The sequence below is a fragment of the Mus musculus genome, chromosome 17 (genome assembly GCF_000001635.26).
Source record: "Mus musculus strain C57BL/6J chromosome 17, GRCm38.p6 C57BL/6J".
In the NCBI taxonomy this organism is placed as follows: Eukaryota; Metazoa; Chordata; class Mammalia; order Rodentia; family Muridae; genus Mus; species Mus musculus.
The window spans coordinates 25,054,238-25,081,964 of NC_000083.6; the positions used below are offsets into that span (position 1 = coordinate 25,054,238).

Sequence of the window (27,727 nt, forward strand, 5' to 3'; positions counted from 1 at the left end):
GTTGCCAAGGATCAGCCTGAAGATATGTGTTTCTGTAAATGCTGCTCTTTCTCTCTTTGCCGACCCTCCGTTCTTCAGTCTCCTTTCCTACAGGTTGTCAGTGCCCACAAATCCCACAATGCTATGGGACAGTCCAGTATTCTTAGTTCCAAGCACCCTCATCATGTGACTGGCAGGTTGTTCCGATCTACTGTGACATAGGGTAAACAGTCTCTGCCTCTCATCCAAATACCATAAGATCCAAGCCCTGGTTAGCTCCCAAGATGAGACAAGTTCAGATGTGAGCAGTGTGGCCATAGAAAACAGTTCCTCACAGATCAGTAACAAGGAGCTAAAATAAGAAGCTTGGTGCATAAGCAAGGGATTCCAAGGCTCCCCAGGGTGCTCACACAGTAAACTCGGCTCTCATTAGAGCCACACCAGGGATGATGCTGTTACCAGTGTGAAGGACAGCATCCAGCATGATGCACAATTAGCCAAACTCTTCTGTCACCTAGTTGGTATTTGTGTGTGTGTGTGTGTGTGTGTGTGTGTGTGTGTAACTCAAACTGTCATCAACAGAACCTTTACTTATGCTCATGCTATATCTAGAAGGGTTTTCCAGCTACAACAAGGCATGATAAATTCCACCAGATTTTCAGAGTCCGGGTCAAATGTTGGTTCCCCCTGGGGCCTTCTCACTAGGCCTGCCAGGTGGGCTCAGAAGGGGGAGTGAGGGTAAATGTTCATGACATCTGAGCTGAGGAGGCCACCACTTGGATAGTCACGTGACAAATATGTGCTAGAGTGTATATACATAACAAGTGGTCTGAGGAACAAGGAAGTGCCAGCGCTGGAGAGCAGCACCAATACAGAGGCTGAGAGCAGAAGGCGAGCCGTGGCGGGGCAGTGGACTCCTCAGGTTCAACAAAGACAGGCTGCTCTTCTTTACTTTAAGAGATGCATGTGTCTGACCTTGCTTACGTCACTTAAACTGGTAAAGGTCTCTATGGTGAGTGAAACTCTAGGAGATGGAGATCGAAAGAGAGTTATTTTTAATGTGAGACTCTGATATTACTAAATTAGAGGCTGACAAACAAGCTTATACCTGGACAGCCCTTGTTCACCTGAAATCGAGGGCTCAAAGCTCTGATCGTTTCAGTGACTGTAAAGGTTTCTCAGGCCCCTGTGGGAACCATTTGGCCTATGCATATATACATATATATATGCATCCCTGCACATAGATTTCCCAATAGTTGTTAGAATGTTGGGAGGTAAGACTGAGTGCAGTCATTAGCTTTGCATACTGTTTAACAAGCATATGGGGTCTTTGTCTTCCAGCCTGGAGAAGCAGACAAAGAAGACAGGGTGGATTCTGGGTACTACCACATCCCTCAGATGGTAGCCAAGAGGCCCCTACGAGACTTTGTGGGGCTGGAGGACTGTGACAAGTCTACTCGGGATGCCATGCTCAACTTTAGCTTCTTTGTCACCATTGGAGACATGGATGAAGCTTTCAAGTCTATCAAACTCATCAAGAGGTAAGGAGGTCCCTCACTCGAGTGTCAAAGGTTTTGTGCATCCTCCCTAGAGCCTTCAGCCTTTTTAATGCCTTCTTTTTCAAAAAGCTTTTTTAGATTTATTTTATATGTATAAGTATTTTACTTGCATATGTATATGCACCACATGTGTGCCTAGTGCCTAAGTCAGAGGGCATCTGATGCCCAAGAGCTGCAGTCACTGATAATGGTGAGCCATCTTGTGGGTACAGGCCTTCCGCTAGAACAACAGTGCTCTCAATCACAAAGCCATCTTTCCAGACCCTTCTATGTCTTCTTTGTCAATTTCATTTTAAGATGATAACCTTTCTATGATCATATTACAATGTTTAACTGTTTTTCTACTCAGTGAAATGCCCATCAGACCCAAGGACATGGGACATACCTAGCACACTGTGTATTAGTAAAGAGAACTCTGTCAATGAAATGTGGTTACATGTATGACAGCAGTGACAATGACCTAGATGTGCTGGCTTGTTCTTACAACCCAGCACTTAGAAGGCTGACGTAGAAAGATTGCTGTAAGTTTGAATCCAGCCTGGACTGCATAGTGAGTTCCAGGCCAGTCTGTGATGCAGAGTAAGACCGTGTCTTAAAACACAAATCAGTACAGGCCGTCTGCAAGTACTTTCTCCCCTCCTGAGACAATTCAGAAAAATCTTAGCACAAGTATTTGACAGATTTTCATTTAAAAGAATAAAATAAAATATGGGAGAGTTATACTATGAGAAAGGAAAGGTTGGCAGGCAAAGTCATGCAGGCCTTTAATCCCAGCGCTCAGGAGGCAGAGGCAGGAGGATCTCTGTGAGTCTGAGTTCAGCCTGGTGTACATCGTGAGTCTCAGGACAGTCAGAGCCGTTTACTGCCACTGTTTGTTATAGTTGGGAGGATTTTTTCACACACTGGCCATGTAGACCATGTAGCCAGGAAGTGACCAATAAGGCCACCCTTCCCTGCATCACTTTCCTTTACTGTGGACATGGTCACAACCTGAAGCACCTGCATGGCCACTTTTAATCCTTTAATGTACTTCATATAGATGCATACACAATACTAATGTATTCAGGCACATGCATAGTATTAGTGTATAACTAGAAATAAAAATGTCTTAGAGGAAGAGACGAGTGGGAAGATGGTGTGGCTAAATCTGTGTGCTATACCGTGGACATGAGCCTCCTAGTTTCTAAGTGTGCTGAGTATGTTGCGTGCATATGGCCAATCTGTAAACGCTCATATGTCATTATCAGTGTCTCTGTGTGTTTAAGGCACCAAACTGTTTCACTGTTTATTCTGTCTGAAGACAAAACCTTGGCCTAGGACGGGCTTCAGAATTTAAGCTGGTCAACATGAGTCACTAGAAGGCTGAAAGTAACAAAGTTTGGCATTTACTAGGAGAGGGAGCCAGAGAGGGGATGTCACAGGCCTTCATCTTCCTCTTGCTGCATATGCCAGCAGTGATTCCTGCCTCCTGGTGGTCACGATCAAGCAGTGCTGTGTCCCAAGGGCCCACCTAGCAAGGGTACACCAGGAGCTCCGTCACAGATGTGGCCCGGCAGCCCTGGGTTCTGAGGACCATTTTTAACCCCACAGGTACAGACTTTCTATACCTCCTGGGGAGCCACAGGTTGCGGGCTCCAGCCTGTCCAAAAGCACCGAGACCTCTGGAGGTGTCCGTTGGCCTGTCGGCCCCTGGCTGGAGAGCGGATGAAGGCTTTTCTGAGGAAAGCTAGTGGGCTTCATCCTTTTGTCTCAGCTGTTGCTCTGCTGTGACAGGCCAGTTTTCAGGGTGCAGGAATGTGGACTTCAGGGTTGCACCAACCATGACTTAGGGTATGTGCCTCCTCGGGGCCCTTAATGGCCTTCTTAGCCCTTTTTAGGGTCATCCCACAAAAGCCTCAGAACAGAGTAGAGACACGATGGAGAAGCTCAGTTCAGAGGCTCGTGTTTATTTTAAATTAGACAAACAATCAGGAGTAAAACGTACGCTCTTAACCTGACTCTGGCATGAAACCGGTACCACCTGGTAAGGTCTGGTTGTCAGACCCTTCATGAAAAGATTCCTGGATGTCCTGCTTCGTAAAAGTCACTGGGGATACCATCCTAGTAGATGCAGAATAAATTAACCCCAAATGGAGGTGGAGAGCAAGGTGCCCATACTGCCTCATTCCCTGTCTCGGCTTCTAGTCTCCACCTTTGAAACTCACATGACGTGAAGCCATGCTCTGCCTGGCCAAGGAAGATCGTGTCAGAAGTAGGATGACACAATGACACAGAGACATATAATATATTCATATGTAACGTAATAAATGTACATGAGTATCATACATATGTATATATAGGTAGCCCGGACTCACCCCACACCTCTGCACAAGCAGGGCCTGGAGCAGTCTACCGATTTCTAGACTACAGCGTTATAGTGGTTATTCATAGAGAAAGTCCCTATAAGGGTGCTCTCAGCATGGAGACTCCACATAGTCATTATCTAAGCCACGGCGAAACCGTGCAGTGAGAGAACGGCTGATGACGATCACCCGGGGTGCCATGCAGTCCTCCCTCCGGTGAAGAATGTTCCAGATGAGCATTGCAGCCGCCAGGGTGGCCAGAAGGCAGGCACCAATGTTCAGGTAGCAAGACCAAGATAAGTTGGTGTAAGGGCCAATTCTGTAGAAGGTCACCAGTCCGATGACCAGCACGAAGCCTGCAGGAAGGAGAGGAGAGGTTAAGAAGTGTGTGTGTACAAGCAGGAGTCCTCAGGAGTCAGGTCTGTACCCCTGTCCTTCTACTGTCCCCCTAGGATAGGGCAGAGCTAGTTTGTCATCCTGCTTATCTCTTGCAGCCTTTTCACCTGAGGTTACAGCCAGGCTTTGCATCTGAGTGGCTGCAGGAGGAGAACTAGGCCTGTCCTGTCAACCCCTGGGCAACAGTCTGGCCATCTACACTCAGTCCCCACACCTGGGAGGCAGCCTTCCTAGCCCCAGCCAGAACCAGCCATCATTATCTTAAAGCGAGTTGAATTACCTCTGATTTTTATAAATGCTTGTTAATTTGAAGCAGAAAAAAAATAGATATTTCTTAAATTTATCTAGAAACAGACTGTCGTCCGCTGGTTTAAATCCCTGTTGGAGAGTTTCCGTACCCATGATTCTGCTGCCAGAGGGAACAGAGGTTCCCTCTCCCATCAGGGAACCTAGAGCCCACACTCGGAGCCACCGGGGCCAGCTTGGGGCCTGGCTCAGGTCTGGTTTTGGTAATGTTTGGTTTGCTTTCGCTTCTCAAGAGCATTTCCCTCTCACTGCCCGACCCTGCTGTGCTGCTGCTATTCTCCTGGGCCTTCCCTCCTCTCCTTCACCTGACACTGCAGGGCAGGAGAGGCGACTCAGGAGCCACCCGCTGATCCAACTGCTTTGTGACTGTTGGTCCACTTCCTTTCCATGACTAGCTCTCGCTGTGTAGCCTAGGCTGCCCTCAAACTCTGGGTTGTCATCCTGTTTCATTCTCCTGAGTTCTGCGCCGGGTCTGGCTCTCACCAGTTCCTTTCTTTTAAGCAATGGCAAGGGCTTGATCTTGTTAGTTTCTTATTGTAAGTAATGGGAAAATCTTGGTTTTTCTGCCCAGAGTCTGTCAATCAACTAGGGTGTGAGGACAGCTGCTTGGTAGAGAAGGCAGCACTGGGAGACTTGCAGGTCTGATGAGCAGAGGCTATGCTGTGCTGCTGCTCAGTAGCTGGCCCTGGGAGAGAGCTGCAGGGACTCACCAAGCCTTAGCTCAACTGTGGGATCAAGATGAAAAGGGCAGGGCAGAAACAGCCATGAGAGAGGGAGGAAGACACAGACCAGCCACTTCTTCCCCAGCAACATTCTCCTCCAACTGTCTACTTGTCTTTCTCAGATGCAAAACACCACCGCCTCGGGTTCATCCGTGTCCCCTACCGGAGCTGAGGTTCCTCTATACCCCTGCATATTGACATCTGTATGTCTATTTAGAATGTTCCACTCACTCAGAAAACCACCGCCGCTTTCCAACTCAGGATGGCCCTGTGTAGTCCAGAGCAAAGAGCAGCATCAAGAGACAGGCAAGGTAGGGGACAGAGAGACAAAGACAACAGCTTTGACTTCTCTAAAACGTGGGGGCCCTGACCTCATCCTCACTGGACCTTCCAGGAGGAGAGAACAGATGGAGTTTGCTTTCCTCTACCTTATCCTAAGCTATTAAAACTCACGTTCGGGGTCACTATAGTACTTTGTGGATTTTTCATGCATGAAAATTTCATACATGAAAATACTATTTAAATTTGCATTCCAAAATGGCTGTGGTGGCTCACATCTTTAATCCAGACACTCAGAGTATACAGATAGAGGCAGGTGAATCTCTTGTGTTCAAGGCCTGGTCTAATGAGCAAGTTCTAGAATATACACAGACGCACATGCGCGCACACACTTGCATTCCACCTGCTACTAGAGGCAACTTCTCTACCAGTGAAGGAGAGTTAGGCTTCTCTTTAACAGCTTCATTCCATAGGCATTCATATTAGTAGAGTAAAGCTGATATTTTGTTAACAGATTTAGAAATACTTTGTGTTCTCTTATTCTCATATCTTTGGGCATGTTTATCAACCAAAAGACTTTCTGATTTTGTCTTTTGTTGTTGTTTTCTTTTTGATTTTGATTTTGATTTTTTTTTTTTTTTTTTGAGTCAGAGTTTCTATAGGTAGCCCTGGCTGATCTGGAACTCAGAAATCCGCCTGCCTCTCCCTCCCAAGTGCTGGGATTAAAGGTGTGTGTCACCACGCCCAGCTAGCCAAAGGAATTTTTTTTATGCTTGTTTCGGAAACAGAAAAAAGATTAGAATCGAGGCAGACTGGGTACACAGAGGTTGCTAGCTTATGTCTTCTGAAACAATAAATAGTAAACAAGGAGGGATATGAAGCCTAAGGAAGCAAAAGCAAGCAGAAAGAAATATGCCAATATGCATCCCTAGTGTGTAAGAAGGAAGAGACTGAGGGTAACCCCTTACAAGAAGTTTCCATGGGGCTGGAGAGATGGCTGGATGATACTGAGTGCATACTGTTCTTGCAGGGGACCTGATTTCGGTTTTTAGCACCCATGTTGGGTGGCTTACATGTGCCTGTCACTCTAGCCCTAACGGGTGCAGCACACTCTTCTCAGCCCCTTCAGTACCTGCACTCACTCTTAATGAGTGAGTGCACACAATTTTAAAATATTTTTAAAAGAATTAGCCTGGGGCCGGGCAGTGGTGGCCCACTTAATCCCAGCACTCGGGAGGCAGAGGCAGGCAGATTTCTGAGTTCAAGGCCAGCCTGGTCTACAGAGTGAGTTCCAGGACAGCTACACATAGAAACCCTGTCTCGAAAAACCAAAAAAAAAAAAAAAAGAGAGAGAGAATAATTCTGAACCTTCTGGTCAAGACTAATAATATGCAGTCATGTGACTAGGGAAGTTAGCAAGGGGGAAAACAGCAAGTTTTGGCGCGTGCAGGGCCGAGAGACCTGCTCTACTCATTAAGGTGTGGTGTGGCCCTGGGCTCACCGTTGCACTCTCAGGAGCGTGTAGTCATGATTCAAATGAGCCTCCTCTGAGAGGGGCCCCCAGGGGACAGCCCAGCATGGACTGCATTTCAGCAAAGAGAAGGGAGGAGAGTCTCAGATGTGGTGGTCCCGGAGGACATACAAGAGCACATACAGGCAGTCCCTCCAAACAGTTCACACTCAGCCGACTGTATCTCTAGAAAATATGTAGGCTCTAAAACTGTCAAAATAGTCTGATGTTACTGGACCAGCACAGAAGGGTCACCTTGAGGGAGCAGTCTTTGTGGTCAGTTTGTCCCACATGTCGGAGTCATGCCTGCTTTAACTCCTCTGTATGCATGTGTCACGACGACGAAACATGTCAACAGATTGAGGGTCAAGCACTTTCTGCTGCTAGATTTGCAGGAGTGACCTGCTCCACAGTTCCATGTTCTAAGTGCTGGCTGACACTGCCGAGGACATTGGTCATCAGATGCCGCCTCTTCAGTCACCGAGCAAAACTTAGGCCTTCCCCACGCATGAAATGCTTCATGGCTTCCTGATGCCTCTGCTCCTCAGCTTGGCAGCCCTGCCTGTCCTGACACCTCTTTCCCTGCCACTCCTGGCTTCCGCTCGCCCCTGCTGCTTCGTGGTTAGGAGAGATTTAGTTGTTCAGTGTGGCTGTCCCTTGGCTATCTTACGGTGCCTGGTGTCCTCCTTTGGTTTCTATCTCCCATGTCTGGGAGTGCCGTAATCCAAGGATACCAAGGATGCTCCAGAGTACCAAGGACTGTCAGGAACTGTGTGCTAAGTAACTTGAGGCAAATCACAGCAAATGGGAAACCGAATAGGCTGGTGTGAGCCTGTGGAAAAGAAGGAAAGGGCATGCCCGCCTGAGCTCCGCTGTGACCCCGCTGCCCCTGCTGAGTAAAGGCCATGGAGGAGCCGGCTGGCACCTTGTAGGGCTTTGTGTTTGTCTTGTTGTTTTTGTTTTCTCTGTGTAGCCCTGGCTGACCTGGCATTTGCTCGCAGGCCAGGCTAGCCTTAAACTCAGAGATCTGCCTGCCTCTGCCTCTTGAGTGCTTGAATTAAAGTCATGTGCCACCGTTGCCCAGCTACTTTGATCTTAAAGTTGATCAGAATTAGTCTCACAAGACTGAAGCCACCCCCAGCTAAGATTCCCAAGGACCATGCGAGGGATTAGCACTGGCGCTCATAGGTGGCCAATGATTTGTTCCAGGATGGCGACTTTACAGCTCCATCAAAGGGATCCAGACCTTTCCATAACTAGCTATATTATTTATTATGCACACAAACTAAAGTTTCAGAAGACGTATCTACTTCCAGGAACAACAGAGAAGATGAAAGAGCACTCATCCCGTTGATGAGTTAATTAAAGAGATGTAAGTTGACATGTGCATAAAAGACCTTGTAGAGCCCTCTATGTTCTGAAAGTATAAATTGGAAAGTAAAAACTGTAGATATGGGCTGGGTAGATGGCTCAGTTGGCCAAAACCCTGCAATACAAGTATGAAGACATAAATTAAGATGCCCCCACAAAAGCTATGTTTAGAAAACAAAACAAAACAAAACTGGGCAGTGGTAGTGCACGGCTTTAATCCCAGCACTTGGGAGGCAGAGGCAGGCAAATCTCTCTGAGTTTGAGGCCAGCCTGGCTACAGAGTGAGTTCCAGGACAGCCAGAGTTAAAACAGAGAAACCCAATCTCAAAAGACCAAATGAATGAGTGAATGAATGAATGAATGAATGAATGAATGAATGAATGAAGCTCAGCATGGTGGTGCATATCTGTACCCAACCTCAGTGGGGAGTGGTAGGGAGGGACCGGTGGATCCTGAAGCTCAAGGGGCAGTCACTAGTCTCTAGCTGAATCGAGGAGCGTCAGGTTCACTGAGAGATCCTGTCTCAAAACTAAAGGTGCATGATGAGGAAAGACAACTAATATAGACCTCAGGGCACCACACAGGCATGTGCACACACAGCCACACTAACAAGTACATACGGCATGCACACACACCAACTCACACACACATACATAAACATGGAGCCTGACTGATACACACTTTACAAAGGAAAAGTGAGCTGGACGGCCCTTCACCTGGTTCATCGGTAGTCATGGAAACCCAGCAGCATGTGGCCTGCCTGGGGCTGGGCTGGCTGAGTTCCATGTGTCTCCCCTTTCCCACTGGAGTGAAAGTCAGAGGCTGCACTTCACTTGCTTTTTCATATTAAAAAAAAAAAGTAGAAAGGAAAGTCTAGGTGGTTTTCTGTGAAAAAAGCAAAGCATAACTATGTACTAAAGTCTCATACTAGATATTGCTGTGGTAGCATCCGCCTACAATCCCAGAGCTAGGGAGGCAGAGATGGGAAGGTGAGTGCCAGGCCTGCCTGGGCTACATAGAGAGACCCTCTCTCAAAAAACAAAAGCAAATGGTTGACACATCACTCGTTCTGGGTATTGATCAGTTTAAGTTTCAGTTCAGTTGTCAGTCAGCTTTGACCACGTTAGAACGCATATAGAAAGGGGAAATGGAATAGTCTGCCCATTCCCAATATGGAGCCCTACAGGAAATCTGAGCAAGGGACCTAGGTGAGCCAAGGCCAGCCCAGGGGCAGAGTCCTACAAAGAGGGGGCCTGATACATTGTAACAGGCATAGATAGCTCTTAGCATCCTCTAGCTCCACAGTTGGCTGCCATCCAAGACCTGCCGTGAACCAACAGATAGGACGGTATAGGCTAAGAGATGATAGGAAGAAATCACCCCGTTATTCAGTGTCATTAATAAAAAGCAGATAAACCGTGGGAGAGCAGAGGTGTGACGCTGCGTGAACTCACTGCATCGCCACGTGACCCTGGCCTCTGGGAGAAGGCGCCACGAGAAGGCGCCACATCCATCGTGTACTACAGACATTATTCTGAAGTAAGGTCAGCTTCTACTTGTGGGGCCTCTGTGCTTGGGAAAGGATGGATGAAGGCCCTCAGTGTGGGCCAAGGTTGGCTTAGAAATCCTACTTTCATCCCCCCTAAGTTAGGTTCCCTTTCTCCTCCGTGTCCTTTCCCCTGAAGACTTCTCTCCCCCAAATTTTCAGTGATGTAATCAGCCTGTCCAGAAACCTCCAGAAGGGAAGTGAGTGCTTCAGCGAGTGCTCTGTTCTGCACACACGGGATCAGTTCCATCTCTATGAAGTCCCGTTGCCAAAGCAAACAGCCTCTTCCTCTGCTCCGGCCAGCCCAGCGGAGGGCGGTGTGAATTCCAGCACAGTGGAGAGCGCCCCTTTCCTCTCTTTCTTCCTTCCTGCCTTCTTCCTGGGGCCTAAGCTTCTGTCACAGAGTCTTCCCTTTTGGAATGACTATCAAACATACACACAGGTGGCATCAGAGGAAAGACACTGGGGTTGACCTCTGGTGCTCCTCGGCAATTGAGCAAGCAAAGTGCTGGTGCCTTAGAGGGAACAGGACCGGCTTCTAAGATGCATCCTGACAAAGGGTCAGTTGCAGACACTGCCAGCCTTGGCATGTCCAGCATGTGTAGCCAGCATGTGTAATAAGGGAAGACGAGCAAACCAGACTTCTACCTCTTCCATCATAGTGTTCAATCCCTTGTGTAAGGAGACTCGGCAGTACAGGACATGAGCCTGATTTTTTATCCAAATGGTTCTTTCTAGTAGAAGGATCCGTAGCATTGAGGAACGGGTGATCACGTTCTTCTATTGCTCCCAAATGGCTCAGTTGGGTAAGGAAGAAGGGGAGGAGAGATAAGGTATACCTAGGACCAAGCAGGGTGGTGCTTGAGGACCAGATAAAGAAGACAGAAAAGGAAATCACCCCGACCGAGCAAAGCCTAATCAAAAGTACTTACAGTTACTAGGAAAGGATGAAGGAAACCATTATTCGTGACACAGGAGAAGCTCTGGAAGTCTGGGACAAGGGGAGTTATTATTGTTGGGGAAGGTTGGCTGCATCTTTGTTTGTTTTGAGACGGAGTCCTATGTAGCCCTGACTAACTCAGAACTTGCTCTGTAGACCAGGCTGACCTTTAACCTCTGCCTGCCTCTGCCTCCCAAATGCTGGGATTAAAGGTATGTGCCACCATGCCTGGCCTCTGGCAATATTTGACCAGGTTCAGAACTGGCTGAGCCAAGAACAACTAAGGAACAACTCAGAGCCCAGTGTTGAAAGTCGTCTTGGTGGTGCTAACATCCACTGTCTAATAGTGCATGACTTGGTTTGTAATGCTTTGTCAGTGAGCTTTGCAAAGTCTGAGCTGCAAAAGTCACCATGCATACATACATACATACATACATACATACATACATACATACATACATACATGTTGGAGAAGAGACAGGCTTAGATTCCACCATGAAGGTAGCTTTGAGTAAAGTAATTAATTATGGAATAGCTTACACAACCCACCTTTCCCAGGACATCTCTGGGCATCAGGAAGACAAATTGGCACCATATGCTGTGCTTGGGACTTCTTGTTTGCTGTTTGTTCGATTGGTTTGCTTGTTGGCTATATACTGCCATTGTCCAAAGAGATTTGGAAATGGGCTATATAAACTATAATGCTAATGGGAGAGAAGAGGAGTTCTTAAAGGAGAATGCAGATAAGGAACATGGCCTTCAAGACTACACATTCACTCTTCCAAGACCTCCAGCTCCCATCTCTCTGGCTCCCAGAACAAAACTGTAGAACTTCCTAAGCCTGGCATTCCACAGGGAAGATGCCATAAGCCCTTGCATGGATTGGTAGTGACACACAGGCACATCGAAGGGCATCGTGTTGCCCTTCCAGCCTGACCCGGTGTGCAATGCCCTCATAGCGGGCTCCTTAGGCAACAGGGCATTCCAGGCATGTACTGGGACCTGAAGAATTTGGAAGTCCTCAACATCCATGTAGGGCTGAGGCACCTCCTAAGCAGAGCTGTGAACCAACCCTAGCTCCTTACACTGCTCCAGGTGCTGCTTGGTGCCAGCGAAGAGCCAGAGGCCACACAAGCTCATTGCCTTTATAGAGCGCTTACCCTCACCTAGTCAGGGCTACTTTTCCTGTACCTGTGCTACATGGTGAGTTGCAGGCCAACCTGAGCTACATAATAAAGGAAATAAGGGCTGCTGGGAATCCAGCTCAGTGGTAAGGTGCTTGCTAATGTGTGGGAAACTTCAGCTCATTATTTAGCACCATTAAAAAAATGGTGCGGCAAAGAGAAGAGGAGAAATAGAGACAGAATAAGTAGAAAGGGCACACAGAGCAGAGCAGGAGCTGTGCACAGCACCTTCCGTAGCATGGACTTCTATGGGGAGGCCAAAGACAGCACTCAGACCTAACAATCAGAACCAAATACTCAGGCCAGCTTCTCATTCCGGACCTTCCTTCCGGGGACGCGAGTGCACAGGGCTCAAAGGGTTCTGTGCGCTCTATCTGCATGGTCCAATCATCATACTGCTGGTTCTTGGGGAGGAGCTAGTGGGAACATCTGGCCTTCTTAAACCTGTGCTGTGCCAATTACCACAGAGAGCCAAGAAAGGGAGAATGGGGAGAGAAGAAAGCAGACAGAGCAAGACAGCCCATGTGGAACTGCCTGGTGGTAACAGAGTCACAGCCAGAGCCACCTCCCCCCTTGTCTCCCCAGGACTTTGGTGGGCACTTCGCTGTCTTAGGACCTGTCTCCCTGTCAGAAACACAGCTGCTTTCCCAGGGGAAATTTGGAGTGGAGTTTGAGTGAACAATGTTGAGAGCACATGGAGTATAAGGGTCACGAAGGAATCTTTCCAGTTTCTAGGTAAAGCAAAATTAGGCTTGGAAAGTCTTTAGCAGATATTGGAAATGCTGTTGCATGTACTTGGTGGAACCTATAAGGGTAAAACCACACAAGACAGCTGACAGCCCATGAGAGGAGCAGCTTACCACAGCTGTCCCTGATGTTGCTGCGCAAGGGTCCCTCAGAGCTGCAGTTCTTACTCAGGATTGTGCTGAACATGGTACTGGTGCCCAGAGATGTCGGGCTAATAGCACTTGAGAGCACAGGCAGGTGGGGAGCCTGCTGCCTCCCCTCAGTTTGTTCCTTCTACTGGGTTCTAGGGTTCTCAGCCTCCTCTGTCAATTCCACAGACTTTCCTCTCTTCATTAGCATCTTCTTTCCCGCTACCCACCCACCTCGACCCAGCACTGGGACTCGGGTTAGCTTGACAACAGGTAATAGCAGGCGTTTCCTCGTCCTGTGACAGGACATCCTGGCGCCCCACAGTCTCTCCCTGGCTTTAAAACAGACCCAAGCACAGGAAAAAACCCAGCTCTAAAATTAGCAGTGTGATAGAAGAAAGGCACATAGCTGCTCTCTGTACTGTTTGTCAATGAAACAGTCTAAACAGGCCAAATGCATTTCCTTTTTGGGCAAAACAGACCCGTCAGAGTGATAGTCAGATACCAAAGGGACAAAGCAGCCTGGGAGGCATGAGGAGCTTCCAAACTGCCCCGGGCCACTACCCTCACTGCCCTGGCTTTTTCCACTGGCCTCCAGCTGTTGGGAAGTTTTTGGACAGAGATGGTCGAACCTTTCCAGAGGTTGTGCTGGCCTTGAAATATTCAAAATAGAAGTGTATTAACCCAGAACCCCTTCAGGAGGCCCCTGATAAATTCTCTCCAAGACTGCCAAGGACAACTCAATTTCAGTTAATGGAAGTTTTCCTTATTTTGAGTTTTCATCAGTGAGTATTTGGACATAACACACACAAGTTCTAATGATTCCAAGTAAGAGTCTCTAGGTTGTCAGTGTAAGAAAGGCAGCAATCAGGTTGATTCTTTCACTAGAAATAGTTCAGGCAGGAACTAGTGAGAAGAAAAATAAACAACAAAAGAACTATGGTTCTTTTCCTTTTTGGCACTAAGCTGTCTTTTATTTGTTATTTTTTGGAAGGAAGGTGGTTTAGACAGGGTCTCACCATGTAACTCTGGCAGGCCTGGTACTCATTCTATAGACCAGGCTAGCCTTGAACCTACAGAGATCTGCCTACCTCTGTCCTCGGAATGTTGGGATTAAAAGCGTGCATTGCTAGCACCAAGCCTTTTTAAAACTTTTTAAATCTTTTCCTATGATGCTTTCAAAATCTTCCATTTCCTTCTTGAGGATGGATTCAGATGGTAGAGGCCACTCCTTCAGTGGGAAGAACTGTTTACTTTCTATGTGTGATCAATAGAGGGCAAAGTGTGAGTCTTTTATAAACATGCCCATGTTATACTCTTAGTGGTGAAGGCAGGAAGGGGGCAGGATTGACAACCCCCCTCCCCTGTCACATCTGCATGTCTCATATCCAGTGGGTATCACAGAGACAATCTCATATTGCAGCTGGTAAACTGTAGCTGGCTTGTATTACAGCTGGTAAACTGCAGCTGGTTTGTATTGCAGCTGGTAAACTGCAGCTGGTAAACTGAACTGCAGCTGGCTCTGTGATTGGCTCACATTCACATTGGTAGAACCAGGATACAGTTCCAGCTCCCGTGCCACTGAGCCCTGGGTCCTTCCACAAAGACTTCACAACCTTCCCAAACCCCACCCCTACCCCTTCCTGCCTCTGCTGGTCCCAGGGAAGTGACTTTCGCAGGACCATTCTGCCACACTATTCTTAGCATTCAGGGTAGCAGGGCTTCCTGACTCCCCCCAGGCATTCTCTAGCACATAAATACCAGTCAGCCTCATTCTGGAAACTGTTTCTCAAGGAAGATAAAGGCCCAGGATCTGTTATTCCTAGAAGGATTCCCTTCAGACTTCCTGCTGTTTCCCCTGTCAGGAGTAGACGCTGGCCCCAGGAATGACTGGCATTCTAGACCAAAAAGGAAAGGTGGATAAAGAATGCCCCACACTCTGCTCATGTGCACCTGTGTGCCGCTCTTCTGTCTATAGACCACACAGCTGACATCCTCCGTGAGCTGCAAGAAGCTTGAACTTCTCCTAGTTGTTCATGATCCTAACAGCTCTGAGCCCACAGGATGGAGCAGTGGGACTCCAGTCACCAGAGGTGGTGGGTCGTGGTCACACACCTGCTTTGACTTCTAACGCCAGTCTAACCCTTCCACGATTCTGTGGATCATTGCTGGTGGTGACACCACTCTCATCCTTTAAAAACAGCAAAATTTCAGCCAGACGTGGTGGCACATGCCTTCAATCCCAGCACTCAGGAGGCATGGACAGACAGATCTCTGGGTTTAAGACAAGCCTAGCTTACGTAATGAGTTCCAGGCCAGCCAGGACTCCATAATGAGATACTGTCTCAAAGCAAATAAACAAAAATAACAAACAGCAAATCTGCTTCTATCATATCTAATCCTGCACACAGTATCCCCAGATCACTAGGTGGGTGGATGGCTGAAGCAGCTGTGCTCTCTGACAACCCAGCGTCATGCAGTCAGGTTATGGTCTGCATCTGTGTGGCAGCCAGGAGGGGAGTGATGCACACATTCATGGTTAGGCTTCGTGCTTACATGAGCTTCTCACTGGTCATGAGCAAGGATTTATGCTGAGCCCAGGTCGGGGCCCAGGAAGCCTCACTTAAACAGAGCCCTACTTTGTGTTGTGACTGTAAGCTGGGCAGGCTGGGACTAGGCTAAGGCTGCCTCCCATCTCTGCCCAGCATAAACCAGCTATTCCCCAGATGCTTCATCACATTGACAGCAGGAGCACACTGACATACAGAAGGGTAAATGTGCTACAGATTCTGTAGACTCAGCAAAGCAGAGCAGCTTACTTGAGTATGCTAGAACCTGGAACCGCACCTCAAGCTGCCCACGGCCCTGGGGTGCTCTCCCTCCATGGTATCACAAGGGCCCAGCAGGTCTTCCGGCTCTATGGGACCACAGTGTGGCTACTCTTCCCGCCCTGGGTACTTACTTGCCAGCTGGAATGCAGCAGCCATTGCCTCCTCCCAGCACTGGGACTCTGGTGACATCAGGGGCAGGCCCGTTAGCCCAAGGATGAAGGTGATCTGACCCACAACAAGTGCAGCTGTGGCCACCAGGTTGCAGGCACGCATCATGTCAAACTGTACTGTGGGCCAAAAGAAGGGAAGGCAGGTGGTCAGTGTGTGAGCCATAGGGAAGAGCCAAGTCAGGCTGGCCCACTCTCATTTCAGTGATAGCCACTTCCATCATGGGCCTCTGTTGGACCTTTGAAAAAGTAATACAAACAGCTAGACTCTTCTCCGAACAGAACTTTGTGTGAGCACCTTACCCACTCAGGAGTCTTCATGCTATCCTCGTGTCTTCTCACCAGCCACTCCAGGACCCCTGAGCTTAAGTGCAAGGTCACATCGCCCCTAGGCTGCAATTCTGCTGTGTGATTTGAGTTTGTGTGTGTGTAGTGTATGTATGTGTATACCATGGTACTGGGGTAGGGAGCTGTTAGACCTGCTTGCATGTGTACACATGGCAGCCAGAGATCAAACATCTTCTCTACTGTTCTCCACCTTAGTCTTTGAGATAGGGTTTCAGCAATTCTGCATCTCATCATTTTGGCTAGACTGGCTAGCGTGGGACTCCTGGGGTCCTCCAGTCTCTGCCTTCCAGTGCTGGGTTAAAGGCTCCCTCCACTACACCCAGGCTTACTGTAGGTGCCATAGATCTGCACTCTGACCTTGCACAGCAAATGCTCTACTCACTGAGCCACCTGCCCATCCCCTGGTTTGGGTCTTGATGGGACAAATGTTCCTTTTTCATTCAGGTACTACATTCTAAGTGAAGCCAGAAGGGGAAGTCCTGTCAACAGAGAGTTTCTTGCTTAGTAATGGACCCCAGGGGTTCTCAGCTGCTGTTCCCCAGTTAGCTGATCAGACACCAAGAACTCAACAGTGGTTTTATTTAGTTTTGGGTTTTTTGTTTGTTGGATGAGATTAAAGGCCTGGAGCACCATACCCAGCTTAAAACTCTCCATTATTACCTCTCCCTCCTATGAGCAAAAGACTTAATTCTTTAGCATTAAGAGATTTCACTTGGGTTCTCTACTAGCAGTGGACAGAGCAGGAGCCAGACTGAGTCTGCCGAACCCAGGCTCCCATCCACTTATCTCCTAGTCCTTTGCTCTCGCAGCAGCCAGTAGTGGTCCAACCTTGTGCCTGACTTTTACTCCCTGCCCACACCCTGTTCTCAGAAGATGGACAAGTCAGAGTGTGGTCGGTGAACTGTAGACAGAGCACTTCTGGCCCAGAATTTTGTTTCTCCCTCAAATGAAATGTCACACCAAAGCTGTGTACTACTGTGTACTGTGAAATGGTGGTACACTGAATGCTGACATTAATAGGCCAGGTTGCCCCAGATCAACAGCAAATCTGTGAGTGGAAACTGCTAGAAACCAGGGGGTGGGCACAGCAGGAACAACATGCCATAGCCCAGCCTCGTGTTGCCGTGTCTTGTGGTCTAGCAGGAATTAGGAAGTTCTGATTCACAGATGTGTTGCAAATAAGTCAGTGCTCAGCTCAAAGCAGACCTGGAAGACCGGAGGCACTCCTCTTCCCACATTTGAAAGATTGCTTTTTAGAATTGGCTTATCACAAATGTTATCATCAGAAACACAAGAACTGAACACACACACACACAAGCACAACCTTCCAAGATCCCCGAAGAACCTGCACTCCAGGGTTACTGTTGGGCTTCCTCTGAGGGCAGGGAAGGGATGGAGGCCGGCCGGCTCATGCACAGGTTAGGATGGAGGCCGGCCGGCTCATGCACAGGTTAGGATGGAGGCCGGCCGGCTCATGCACAGATTAGGATGGAGGCCGGCCGGCTCATGCACAGGTTAAGGAGCCTCTTTTGTGTGAGCCAGCAAGTAAGGCCCCACTTACAGAGACCTGAAGATCTTCTGTTCCACTTCTCACAAAGACTGAGAAAGGCAACCCAAGGGAGGGGCAGGCTGCTTCCCCTCAGAAGGCTTTTAAATGGCTAGAAGGTAACTTTGAACCATTACTGCCAATATTGGCAGCTCTGTTTGGCTTGACCTAAATGTTTGTTGAAATGCAATATAAATTTACAAATTAGCTCGAAGCTCTCTGGCTTGATGTCTGTCTGCCTTTCCTCTCATCTCTTGTGGGTTCATGTGTCTGAGCACATGATAGGTACCTCTGCCCTAGGCTTGTGGGCACCTCACTGTCCCTCTGCTATCCCTTCTAACCCATCCCTGAAACCCCACCCTCCCAGGTTCCCTGCATTACAGAATCAAGACTCAATTCATTGACTATCTAGCTGAGGCCTATGAGAATGTACAGACCTGGAGACTAGAATTCAGAGGGGAAAGCTGTCTCATCCAATGGCCAGAGGCCTCTGTACCCTTTTCTGTTCTTGGAAACTGACATTGTAAGTGTGTTCCCGGGACGGGGCTAAAAACTTTCTTAAAACCCCATACTGGCAACCATGACATTGTGACCCTTTTCCTTCAGGCCTTTCTCAAACCATTATGGCAGTTTTGAGAGAAGTTATCTTGTCACATGAACTGAACACAGGCTTGCTCTTGGGGCGCTCTGCCACGTGACTGTCATCTCTGCCTAGGCCTCTGTGTGCCCTTCCCCGTCTTCATGCTGGATGCTGTCTGATTCATGCCCCTTACAGGATCGTGTTTATATTTAGGCTGTGGAATGACGGAGTCATTCAAGGGTTTTGTGCCACTTCTGCCACCAAGGATCAGCCTGGCCTTCCTATTGTGTTTTATGCTACTTCCTCTGCAGAGAACTCTCCCGTCACTTAGAACTCCAGGGCCCCTTCCAGATCCCAAGCTTTTCCACCTTGCCCCCTCCAGTGTGGGAGTAGCACAAGCAGATTTAATCCCAGTGAATCATGTACACCACCCGTATATAGGAAGAGCCCAGTGGCTGTATAAGATCTTAAGCTTACTGGACAGTCCAAGCAGCCTGTGGATCTGGTGGCACACCAGAGCGAGATGCTGCTGGAGCAGCAGTTGCCGCTGACCAGATCTTCTAGCTTGGGCACTGTAGTAGTTTCTCCTACTTTACCCACAGCAAAGCCTCCAGTGGGTCCTGCTTCCGGTGACTGTGAATTTATGTCCTTAGTTACGGCAGCCGGAATGCATTTCATTAAAGACCCTAACACTTTAAAGGGGCATGAGGTAGGGCCCGGCAACGTTGATGAGCAGGTGAACTCACTTGCAACAAAAGTCTGATGTCCTGAATGTGATACCCAGAGCCCACATAAAGGTAGAAGAAGAAAACCAACCCACAAAAGCCAGCTTCTATTCTCCACACATGCACCATGGCATGCATGTGTCTGCACACCTGCATTTGTGTGCATGCTAATCAAGATAAATCTGGGGCAATGCCAGGCCAGGAAGCCGGAGTGGGTGGGTTGGGGAGCGGGGAGGGGGTGGGGGGTATAGGGGACTTTCGGGATAGCATTTGAAATGTAAATGAAGAAAATATCTAATAAAAAGATAAAATTAAAAAAAAGATAAATCTGAAGATGAACTAGGGTCTGGCAACTTAAGATTCCTGGTAGGAAACAAGCAGGCATATCCCTTCAGGTATAGATAGGCACAGCTTAAAATAGGCAAGTGTGCTCTTAGACTCTAAAAAGATTTAGAGGGAGGAAGAGTGACAGAGGAACTGGGAGCTCCAGGGGCAGCTGAAATGTCCCCTGAGCTGTGGGACTCACAGAATGGTGTGGCTTTCTGAGGCACGGGGTTGTTAAGGGCCTGGCGGCTCTGGTTCAGACCAGTGGCTGCCTCTTCTGATTTTCTGGTTGCAACTCCCCCCTTTACAGCCACTGTTAGTGACCACACACAGCCGGAGGTCCAGCCCAATGCTGCGTGCTCCTGCAAGGTACCCTATCCATTTGGCAAAGGGTGTGTGCTCCACACAGCTCCCTCTATAAGCTGGAAAGGCATTTCTGACTACCTGCACCAACCTACACTCTTCACTATCCTGTCAACTATCCTAGAATTTTTGGTGTGGCTGAGATTTTTCTTCTTACTTATTTTGCATATATATATATATATATATATATATATATATATACACGTACACACACACATACATACACATATATACATATATATATACATACACACACACATATATATGTATATATGGGGTGTGCATGTTTACACGTGTTGGAGCTTGTAGGTGGGGAGGGGTGTACATGTGTGTGGAGACCAGAGGTTGACATGAAGTATCTTCCTTGATCACTTTCCAACTTATATACTGAGGTCTCTTTGAACCAAGAGCTCCCATACCTATCCAGCTTACTCTTCTATCTCTGACCCCTGAGCATTTGAACTCCGAGTTGGCCACCACACCCACCTGGTATTTACACAGTGCTGAGTCTCTGAACTCGGATCTCATGCTTTCACGGTAACCATTTGGCCCTCTGAACCAGCTCCCTAGCCATTGCGTACTTATTTTTACTTATATATCAGGGCTTCTTTTTTTAATTTATTATTTTATGTATATGTGTCTACCTACATATATATTTGTGCACCATGTGTGTGCCTGGTGCCCACAGAAGCCAGAAGAGGGCGTGGGATTCTCCTGGTTCTGGAATTGCAGGAGGTGTGAATCATCAGGCGGTTCTGGAAGTCAGTCTCGGGTCCTCTGGAGGATTAGCAAGTGCTCTTAACCAAGCCACCTTTCCAGCCCATGGCATGGCTTCTTAAACTTCTCTCACTTATAACCAACCCCTCTTCTTAAATTTTTATTTTTGTTTTTTGTTTGTTTTTGTTTTTTCAAGATAGGGTTTCTCTATGTAGCCCTGGCTGTCCCAAAGCTGGCTCGGTAGACCAGGCTGTCCTTAAACTCAGAGATCTGCCTACTTCTGCCTCCTGAGTGCTGGGATTAAAGGTGTACACCACCTGACTTGCTTATGTATGTATGTATGTATGTATGTATGTATTGAAACAGGGTTTTTCTAGATAGCCCTGACTGGCCTAGAGTTCCCTATGTAAATCAAGCTAGCCTTGGACTCCCAGAGATCCCAAGTACTGAGATTAGAGGTGTGTCCCACCATCTCTGACCTCACAACCACTTTTTGCCTGAGAAATGTTTTGCATATCTGAGGTATAGGTGAAATAGGAATAAAGCCAAGAATTTACTGACAATAAATCATAAATACATTTTAAAATTTTGGTATAGATATAATTTTACCATTTATTAAAGACAAAAGCAAACTTCATACTAGTGAGATGAATGTGTTTGATAGAGAATCAAATCATGATTGAATATTTCATACTATAGGATGTAGCGCACCTTCAGTTTTCAGATTTTGATTTCATAAGCTTTTTATTTACTAACATTAATTTATTCATTGGGAGTAGAACAGTGTTGATTTCCCAGTGATTGTGTAGAGATCAGAGGACAACTTTCAGGGTCTGGTTCTTTCCTAGCACCATGCGAGGTCCAGGGATCGAACTCAGGTTGTCAGTCTTGGTCTTAATGCCTTTACCTACTTAGCCATCTTGACAACCCCACATTTTTATTTTATTTTAATAATATATTTATTCTTACGTCATGTGCATTGGCATTTTGCCTGCAGATCTCCTGGAACTGGAGTTACAGACAGTTGGAACCTGCCATGTGGGTGTGTCACATGTGCACATAGTGTGAGATGGCAGAAGTATAGTTAAAGCAGTCTCAGAAACTGTTTAAAAAAGTCTGTCTGAATTCCAAATAAAATCAAACATTATAAAAGGAAAAACAGTCAGTGAGCAATGCCCACCTTTAATCCCAGCATTCCAGGTGAGGAGGCTGCCAGGTCTCTGAGTTTGAGGCTTGCTTGGTCTACATAGCAAGCTCCAGACCAGCCAAGACTATAGAGTGAGACCTTGTCTCAGAAAGAAAAACGGAAAAGAATCAATTACCATAATAATTCCAAAGACAGACCAATCTGATCCATGCCTGCTGGAGGATGATGGGAGGAAAAATCCTTAAATCTTTGTTATTTGTTACTAAACAATTATGCTTCTGTAAGAGCAAGAAGCTTAGTCGTGAAAGCATGACCCTTCATAGTGTCCCAAGTTTCAAATCAGAGCTGAGGTGGTTGAGGCAGCAGCCCTGACACTGTGTGGCGAGAAAGCATGAGAAAGTGCCACGTGCACACATTGTGAGTTCAGGGCCAAGGCTGTAGTGATGTACGAACAACACAGGTGAGCCCTACCCTGGACACTTCAAGTTCATTAGCCAAATTGATTCTGAATCAACTTTGAACATTGTTGAACATTCAGAGTATTGTTGATTCAGAAACTTTTACAATTGCCAGATTTCTTGTGATGGCCTCCCAAACCCTGCCCCATGCAACTCCCTCTGAGAACATGACCTGCAGTTTAAGAAGCTGCACCCAGAGACTCTGCTGCTTTCAAGCCCAGTAGGATTGGAAAGGTGTGGAAATGTGATGTTGAAGGCAGTACAGGAACAGCACATACGCATCCTGAGCTTCATGTGATGTTGAAGGCTAGGAAAAGAGCTAACTAAATAAATGACAGAGCTGTTTGCAAAGAGAAAGACCCAAGTGGCTTGCACAAGCTGTGCAGTGGCTCATGGAGCCAGGAAGAGAGTGCAGACTGACTGCTGGCCCATCTTGTCCTCTGTCCTCCCCACTCCTATCTTCTTAGCAGGTTGAGTTCTCAGAGCTCTACCATACGCCATGACCAACTCGGTAAACTCACCCACTCCCTGCCTGAATTAGATCCCCTTGAATCACACAGCGTGCTCCAGAGCCCCACCCTATGGGACAGAAACACTCTTCCATGACACTAACCTCCAGCCACAGGGCCACCATCTGGCATGTCATCTGTTGTACTTGCCTGTATACACAGCCCAAGATGTCTCAGAGCATGGCATAACTATATCTAAGCAAACCGTCTGTCTGTCCAGGTGTCCAGCCAGCCAGCCTGCCTTGATGTCCTGCATGGTGGAAGGGTTTGTGGAGATGCTTGGGGACTGCCTAGAAGCAGGAGGTGAGGGATCTCCCTGGGTAGCATGGAGGTCCAGCTGATCTGAGCCAGGGTTCAACCTTATGTTCATTATTCATGTGCTGCCTAAGTTCAGACAAAAGACTGTAGATCCCCGATCAAGAACACAAGCTGTAAAAGGGAGCCAGGGAAAGTGAGCACCAGAGAGTAAGGCTAACCCTAGGCTTAACTAGCCAAGTAAATCCCTGGTCTCTAGCTCCCAGTTTCTCTAAAGGTAGAGTCTACCTGGGCAGCACATAACAGAACGGCTGACTGGTAGAAAAATCCCCATGACTCTCTTGGGGAGGCCCCAGTATGATATGGCAAAGGCCTGACATGGATGAACCATGTTCCTATCCAGTGCTCTCAAGACATCTGGGAGCACAGAGCCGTTAGACCAGAGTTCAGAATCTCACAGAATGGCCCATGTGCTCAGTCCGCATCTCAGGCAGGTCCCGTGTATGTTTGCAGCCAAAAGCACCAGTGATTCTAACTCCGTGTGTTCTACAAGCCAGAACTGACAGCTCAGAGCTAGCAGGAGGTGCCCGTGACACATGGCCCCACCAGTGATGCCTGGAAAGGCTAAAAGTGGCCTGTCTTGTAGTGTTGCTCCAATGCCCCAGGCTGCTTCACGTAATGAAATTGTGAGCAAGCCACATAATCCTGTGTGCCACAGACAAGCCTGATAGGCCCGTGATGTGCACTGGAGGGCTTTGTACAGTGTCATTGCTCAGGCATGAAGGATGTTACCCCAGTGCCATCTGTCTAGATGGCAGAATTAATGAGTTACCCGGTAAGGTCCTGCCTGAGAGTCTCAAGGCTGGTCACAGGTAGCAGGTGGTCTGCGGGCTGGGAATGCACGTGCACACGGATGAGGGTATCAGGAATCACCGGCTGGGGTTGCTGTTTTCTGTGTCCCACGGAGAGCAAGGTTGTGAGCTGAGATGAGTGGTTGGCACAGATGGGAGCGAAGCTCGTGCAGAGGAGAGGAAGAGACCAGCGGCAGCCCTGCCCCCAGGCTCCCGGGCACACAGCCAAGCAGCCCTGTCCCAAGCCAGGGGGTTAGGGACCAGCTTCCCTCAGGAAATGCTGACTTATGGCTGCTTTGTTCTACTTCGTTTCAGTCTCAATGTGTGTTAGAATGTGTTAGCAACCAGAATTACCCATCCAGCCTGTTTTCCAGACTTTCCTCCTGTTACTTATTATCAAGAAGTGTCTCTGATTTTTCTGTTGTTTGAACAACAGTTGCTGTTCAGATTCATTGAGGATGAGCTACCTTTCAAGGCCATATTAATTACAAAAGGAGGGTTTTTTTCTCTCTTTGAGACAGGGGTCTCACTGTGTATCCCAAACCAGCCTGGATGAGCACCTGAGGGCTACGATTATAGTCATCTCCCACCAGCCACTCTTAGGAAACTACTTTAAATTGTCTAGGGATCTTATGCAGAGCAGCAGGCTCACATAGGTGGGAACCTTAGGCACAGGTAAGGGGGAAGATGAGGGGTACTCAGGGCAGGCGCAGCTGAGGCTGCCATGCTGCCACTTAGATGTGGACAAGGAGGAAGGTATAGGGGCCCTATTCGTTCTATTGGCCTGACCTCTGGAGGTGCAGAGTGGGAAGAACAGATGTCTACACAAGATGTTCCTGGGATGACCTGATAGAGCACAAAAAGCGGGGAAAGGAGGCAGGAGTGTGCACATATCACAAGGCATGGTTGGCCTCCTCAGAATCTTTATGGCCTGGAGTGGGCTGGGTCTGGAATTGGCTATTCTCAGAGCCTAATGAGAGGCACTAGGTAGGAGCTCCTGCCTATACCTGGCCCCACCCCAGAAGACCTGAGGCTTCTAGGACTGGGCAAACCACAGCCCATATGAGAAGCTTAGGGAAGCCTTGAGGTTACTAGCTCTCCTGCTTAGGCAGAATGGTCATAGGATGCACAGGGAGAGCTCTCCATGGACACATGACAGAGACCCACATTGAGACCCTTGGCCTCCCACAAGGCATCTAGCTCCTCAGAGTGCATTCATCTTTGATCTTCTCAATAAAGGGCTCCCTGCCTGTCAAGACCCAAGGAAAGAGGCCGAGCTGTCCCGTGGTAAGCTTGGGTGCCTCTGCTCGCAAGAGGCGGGTGGTGTTCCCCTGCCTTGTCGGCAAGCCCTGTGTCAGTCATGACCAGGGCTGAGGTGGTTGCACTGGGCACATTGCTCAGGATTTCCAGGAAGTCCCCTTACACTGAACAGATGTTCACCTACGTCGCATGCTTTCTAAAGACCAGCGTCATCTCCCGACAGCCGCCATCTGACCTGTAGCCTCCAAGGCAGTTTGTAGGAGACTGGGTACTTGTTAGACAGACCCTCTTGTCTGCTTTAGGGGGTCATTACCAGGAAAGAACTCACATGTCAGCAGATGTGTCGATTTTAGATTGCATCCTCATATTTATGAGGCCCTTTATTCTCGTACTCTCAAACAGTGCATGCTATTTAAAGAGACGTTTCCAACTCCCAGGGTAGTGCATAGACCCCAGAACAAGAGAGCTGGGAAAGGAAAAGGCCACCATGGGCGTCAGGGAGGTAACACTCTGCCCTTTGCTGCTCTGTGCCTCCTCTGGTCTCCCGGACATCCCAGCCAGAGTCTCCTGCACTGTCCGAAAGGCCCTGACCACCTCAGCCGTTAAGACAGAACTCAGCCACATGTTCTCACACTTCTTGTTTTCCTTATTAAGTAATATTTCTTTCTAACCAAGGAAAAATGACTTGCTTTGATTAGGATACCCATCTTTCATCCTTCAGCCACATGTAATGGCAGAGAAGGAGCCTCCAGCCACGGGAGTGACTTCTTGTGAAGGAAGCCACAGACAGAGTCTAAGCTGAACAGTGGAGCTCTGTAGCGTTGCTTGTCAGGGTGGGCAGGAGGTGCAGGTTCCCTGCTGCCACCCTCAGCATGGACGGACACAACCTCCCCTCACCTAACCACTGGAAGGTGACAGAAAAATAACAAGACTTACGTTTGACGGTGCCTCGGGACTCCTGGAAACCTGCTGATTCCGAGCCCCATCCTAGAACCTCACAGTCATGGGTGTCCACCTGCCCAGTTCGAGTCCCAGGGCTTGTGACTCCCTTACCCCTGTCCACCAGCCAGCAAGACTTCCACAGCCCCACACTCCGCTTGCGTCCGTCCTCCAGCGTCTGGTACACCCAATTGGGGGTGAAGGCTGCTGCGTTGTTGAGGATGAGGGAGACCAGGGCCACCAGCACAGCGGTGGCCACAAGCTTCTGGAGAGTCATCTCTGACTTCCAGGACTGTCTATCTCGGAGAGTTCCAAGTCCCAGTCAGCCGCTGTGCATCCAGAGAAAGCCAAGATGCTGCTAGGGGTGGCTAGAGGACATCAGCACTCATCCTTGGGAAGCTATGCGGCAGCTCCAGCCCGGCACAGGAGGATGTCGCCCATGGGACGGGTCCAAGAGAGCTACTCACAGCCCTGTCTTAGCCTGCCTCTTGAGCCTGGAGCAGGGACAAGCCTGTGCTGAAGCTGGTCTCCCCAAGACCCATTCCAGGGAGAAATCTGGGGCACTGGCTGCACCAGCGAGAATCCAGAGTTGTAAGTGGGTCGTCTTCTTTGGAACAGAGGCCAGGGAGGCTGTGTCCACAGTGCCTCTTGCCTACAGCAGTGGAAAATGGACAGCAACTCGGGAGGCAGGCACAGCGTGGGAATCAGCCAGGTTACGCGCCTCAGAACGGGCTGTGGGAGCCAGTCTGATGGAGGAACAGGGTTGTGGACGCAGTGTGGGTTTGGCCACCTCTCTGCTATGTATCCCGTCTTGGTATCTCTGCCACAAATGGCAGGTCCTGAAAAGCAGAACGCCTGCCACAAGGAAGCATGTGTATGCGCGTATGTGTGTGAGCTCCCGTTTCCCTGTCTCTCAGCAGAGAGGAAATGGTTGTTTTTGAGGCTGTTTTTGGTGAGCAGGAGGGCGTAGCCAACTGCAACAAATAGCAGCCCTGCCACAGAGCCAGACACTAACAGGATGTGCTTCCTGATGGGAAAGGCCTGGGGAGACTTCAGAGGCCTGCTCCAGCCCACCACTGGCTGCCCCTCCCCATCTTCCTGTCCCATAGGAATAGTCAGGGATGCCAGCCAGGACACTCATCTTCTTACCTGTTGCCGTCAAACCTAGCCAGCTGTGCTAGGTCCCGGACCAGGGGATGCTGCAGACAGCACGGGCAGGCAGAATCCTCAGGGACTAGGTGTCCATCCATCCATCCATCCATCCATCCATCCATTGCCTAAGGCATGATAGGTGCTGTGAATCCCCAATGTCTAAAGCAGTGGTTCTCAGTCTGTAGGTCATGACCTCTTTGGGGGTCAAATGACCCTTTTACACGGGTCACCTGAGACCATCAGAAAACACAGATATTTGCATTAGAATTCATAACAATAGCAAAATTACAGTTGTGAAATAGCAACAAACTAATTTTATGGTTGGGGGTCACCACAACATGTGGAACTAATGGCAGGACAGAGTAAGGTGTAGAGGCACCTGAGGCAGGCCACCATCTGCTGACAGAGATCCATTCACCTCAAGGGAGCAAGTGTACTCAGACCTTACAAGGAAGGGGAACCTTGAGGAACCTCTGCAAGGGGTTGTTCTTGGGCTGGCAAGAAAAGGTGGGATTCTGTAAGGGGTTGTGCCACCAAGCAGGCTGG

At 48.5% G+C, this 27,727-nt stretch overlaps 2 protein-coding genes across 8 annotated transcripts in view; one reads left to right on the forward strand and one right to left on the reverse strand.

Moving 5' to 3' along the window:
• Ift140 (intraflagellar transport 140) overlaps nucleotides 1-27,727 on the forward strand; it is an 83,417-nt gene that overhangs the window by 38,155 nt on the left and 17,535 nt on the right. For 4 of the 7 annotated variants that reach the window (XM_006523403.4, NM_134126.3, XM_006523404.4 and 1 more), the window contains exon 18: nucleotides 1,321-1,520. In XM_006523403.4, the coding sequence (XP_006523466.1) occupies nucleotides 1,321-1,520 (200 nt within the window). Of the gene's footprint in view, nucleotides 1-1,320; nucleotides 1,521-5,426; nucleotides 6,166-25,788; nucleotides 26,028-27,727 lie in introns of those variants that run through there. The other 3 variants (XM_006523406.4, XM_006523407.4, XM_006523408.4) reach the window with 3 other exon arrangements.
• Nucleotides 3,465-26,877, reverse strand: Tmem204 (transmembrane protein 204). The gene is made up of 3 exons (NM_001001183.1): nucleotides 26,027-26,877; nucleotides 15,972-16,127; nucleotides 3,465-4,236 (listed from the first exon to the last, which is right to left on the reverse strand). Exons 1-3 carry the CDS (start codon nucleotides 26,304-26,306, stop codon nucleotides 3,992-3,994), a joined length of 681 nt encoding a protein of 226 aa, NP_001001183.1. The 5' UTR covers nucleotides 26,307-26,877; the 3' UTR covers nucleotides 3,465-3,991.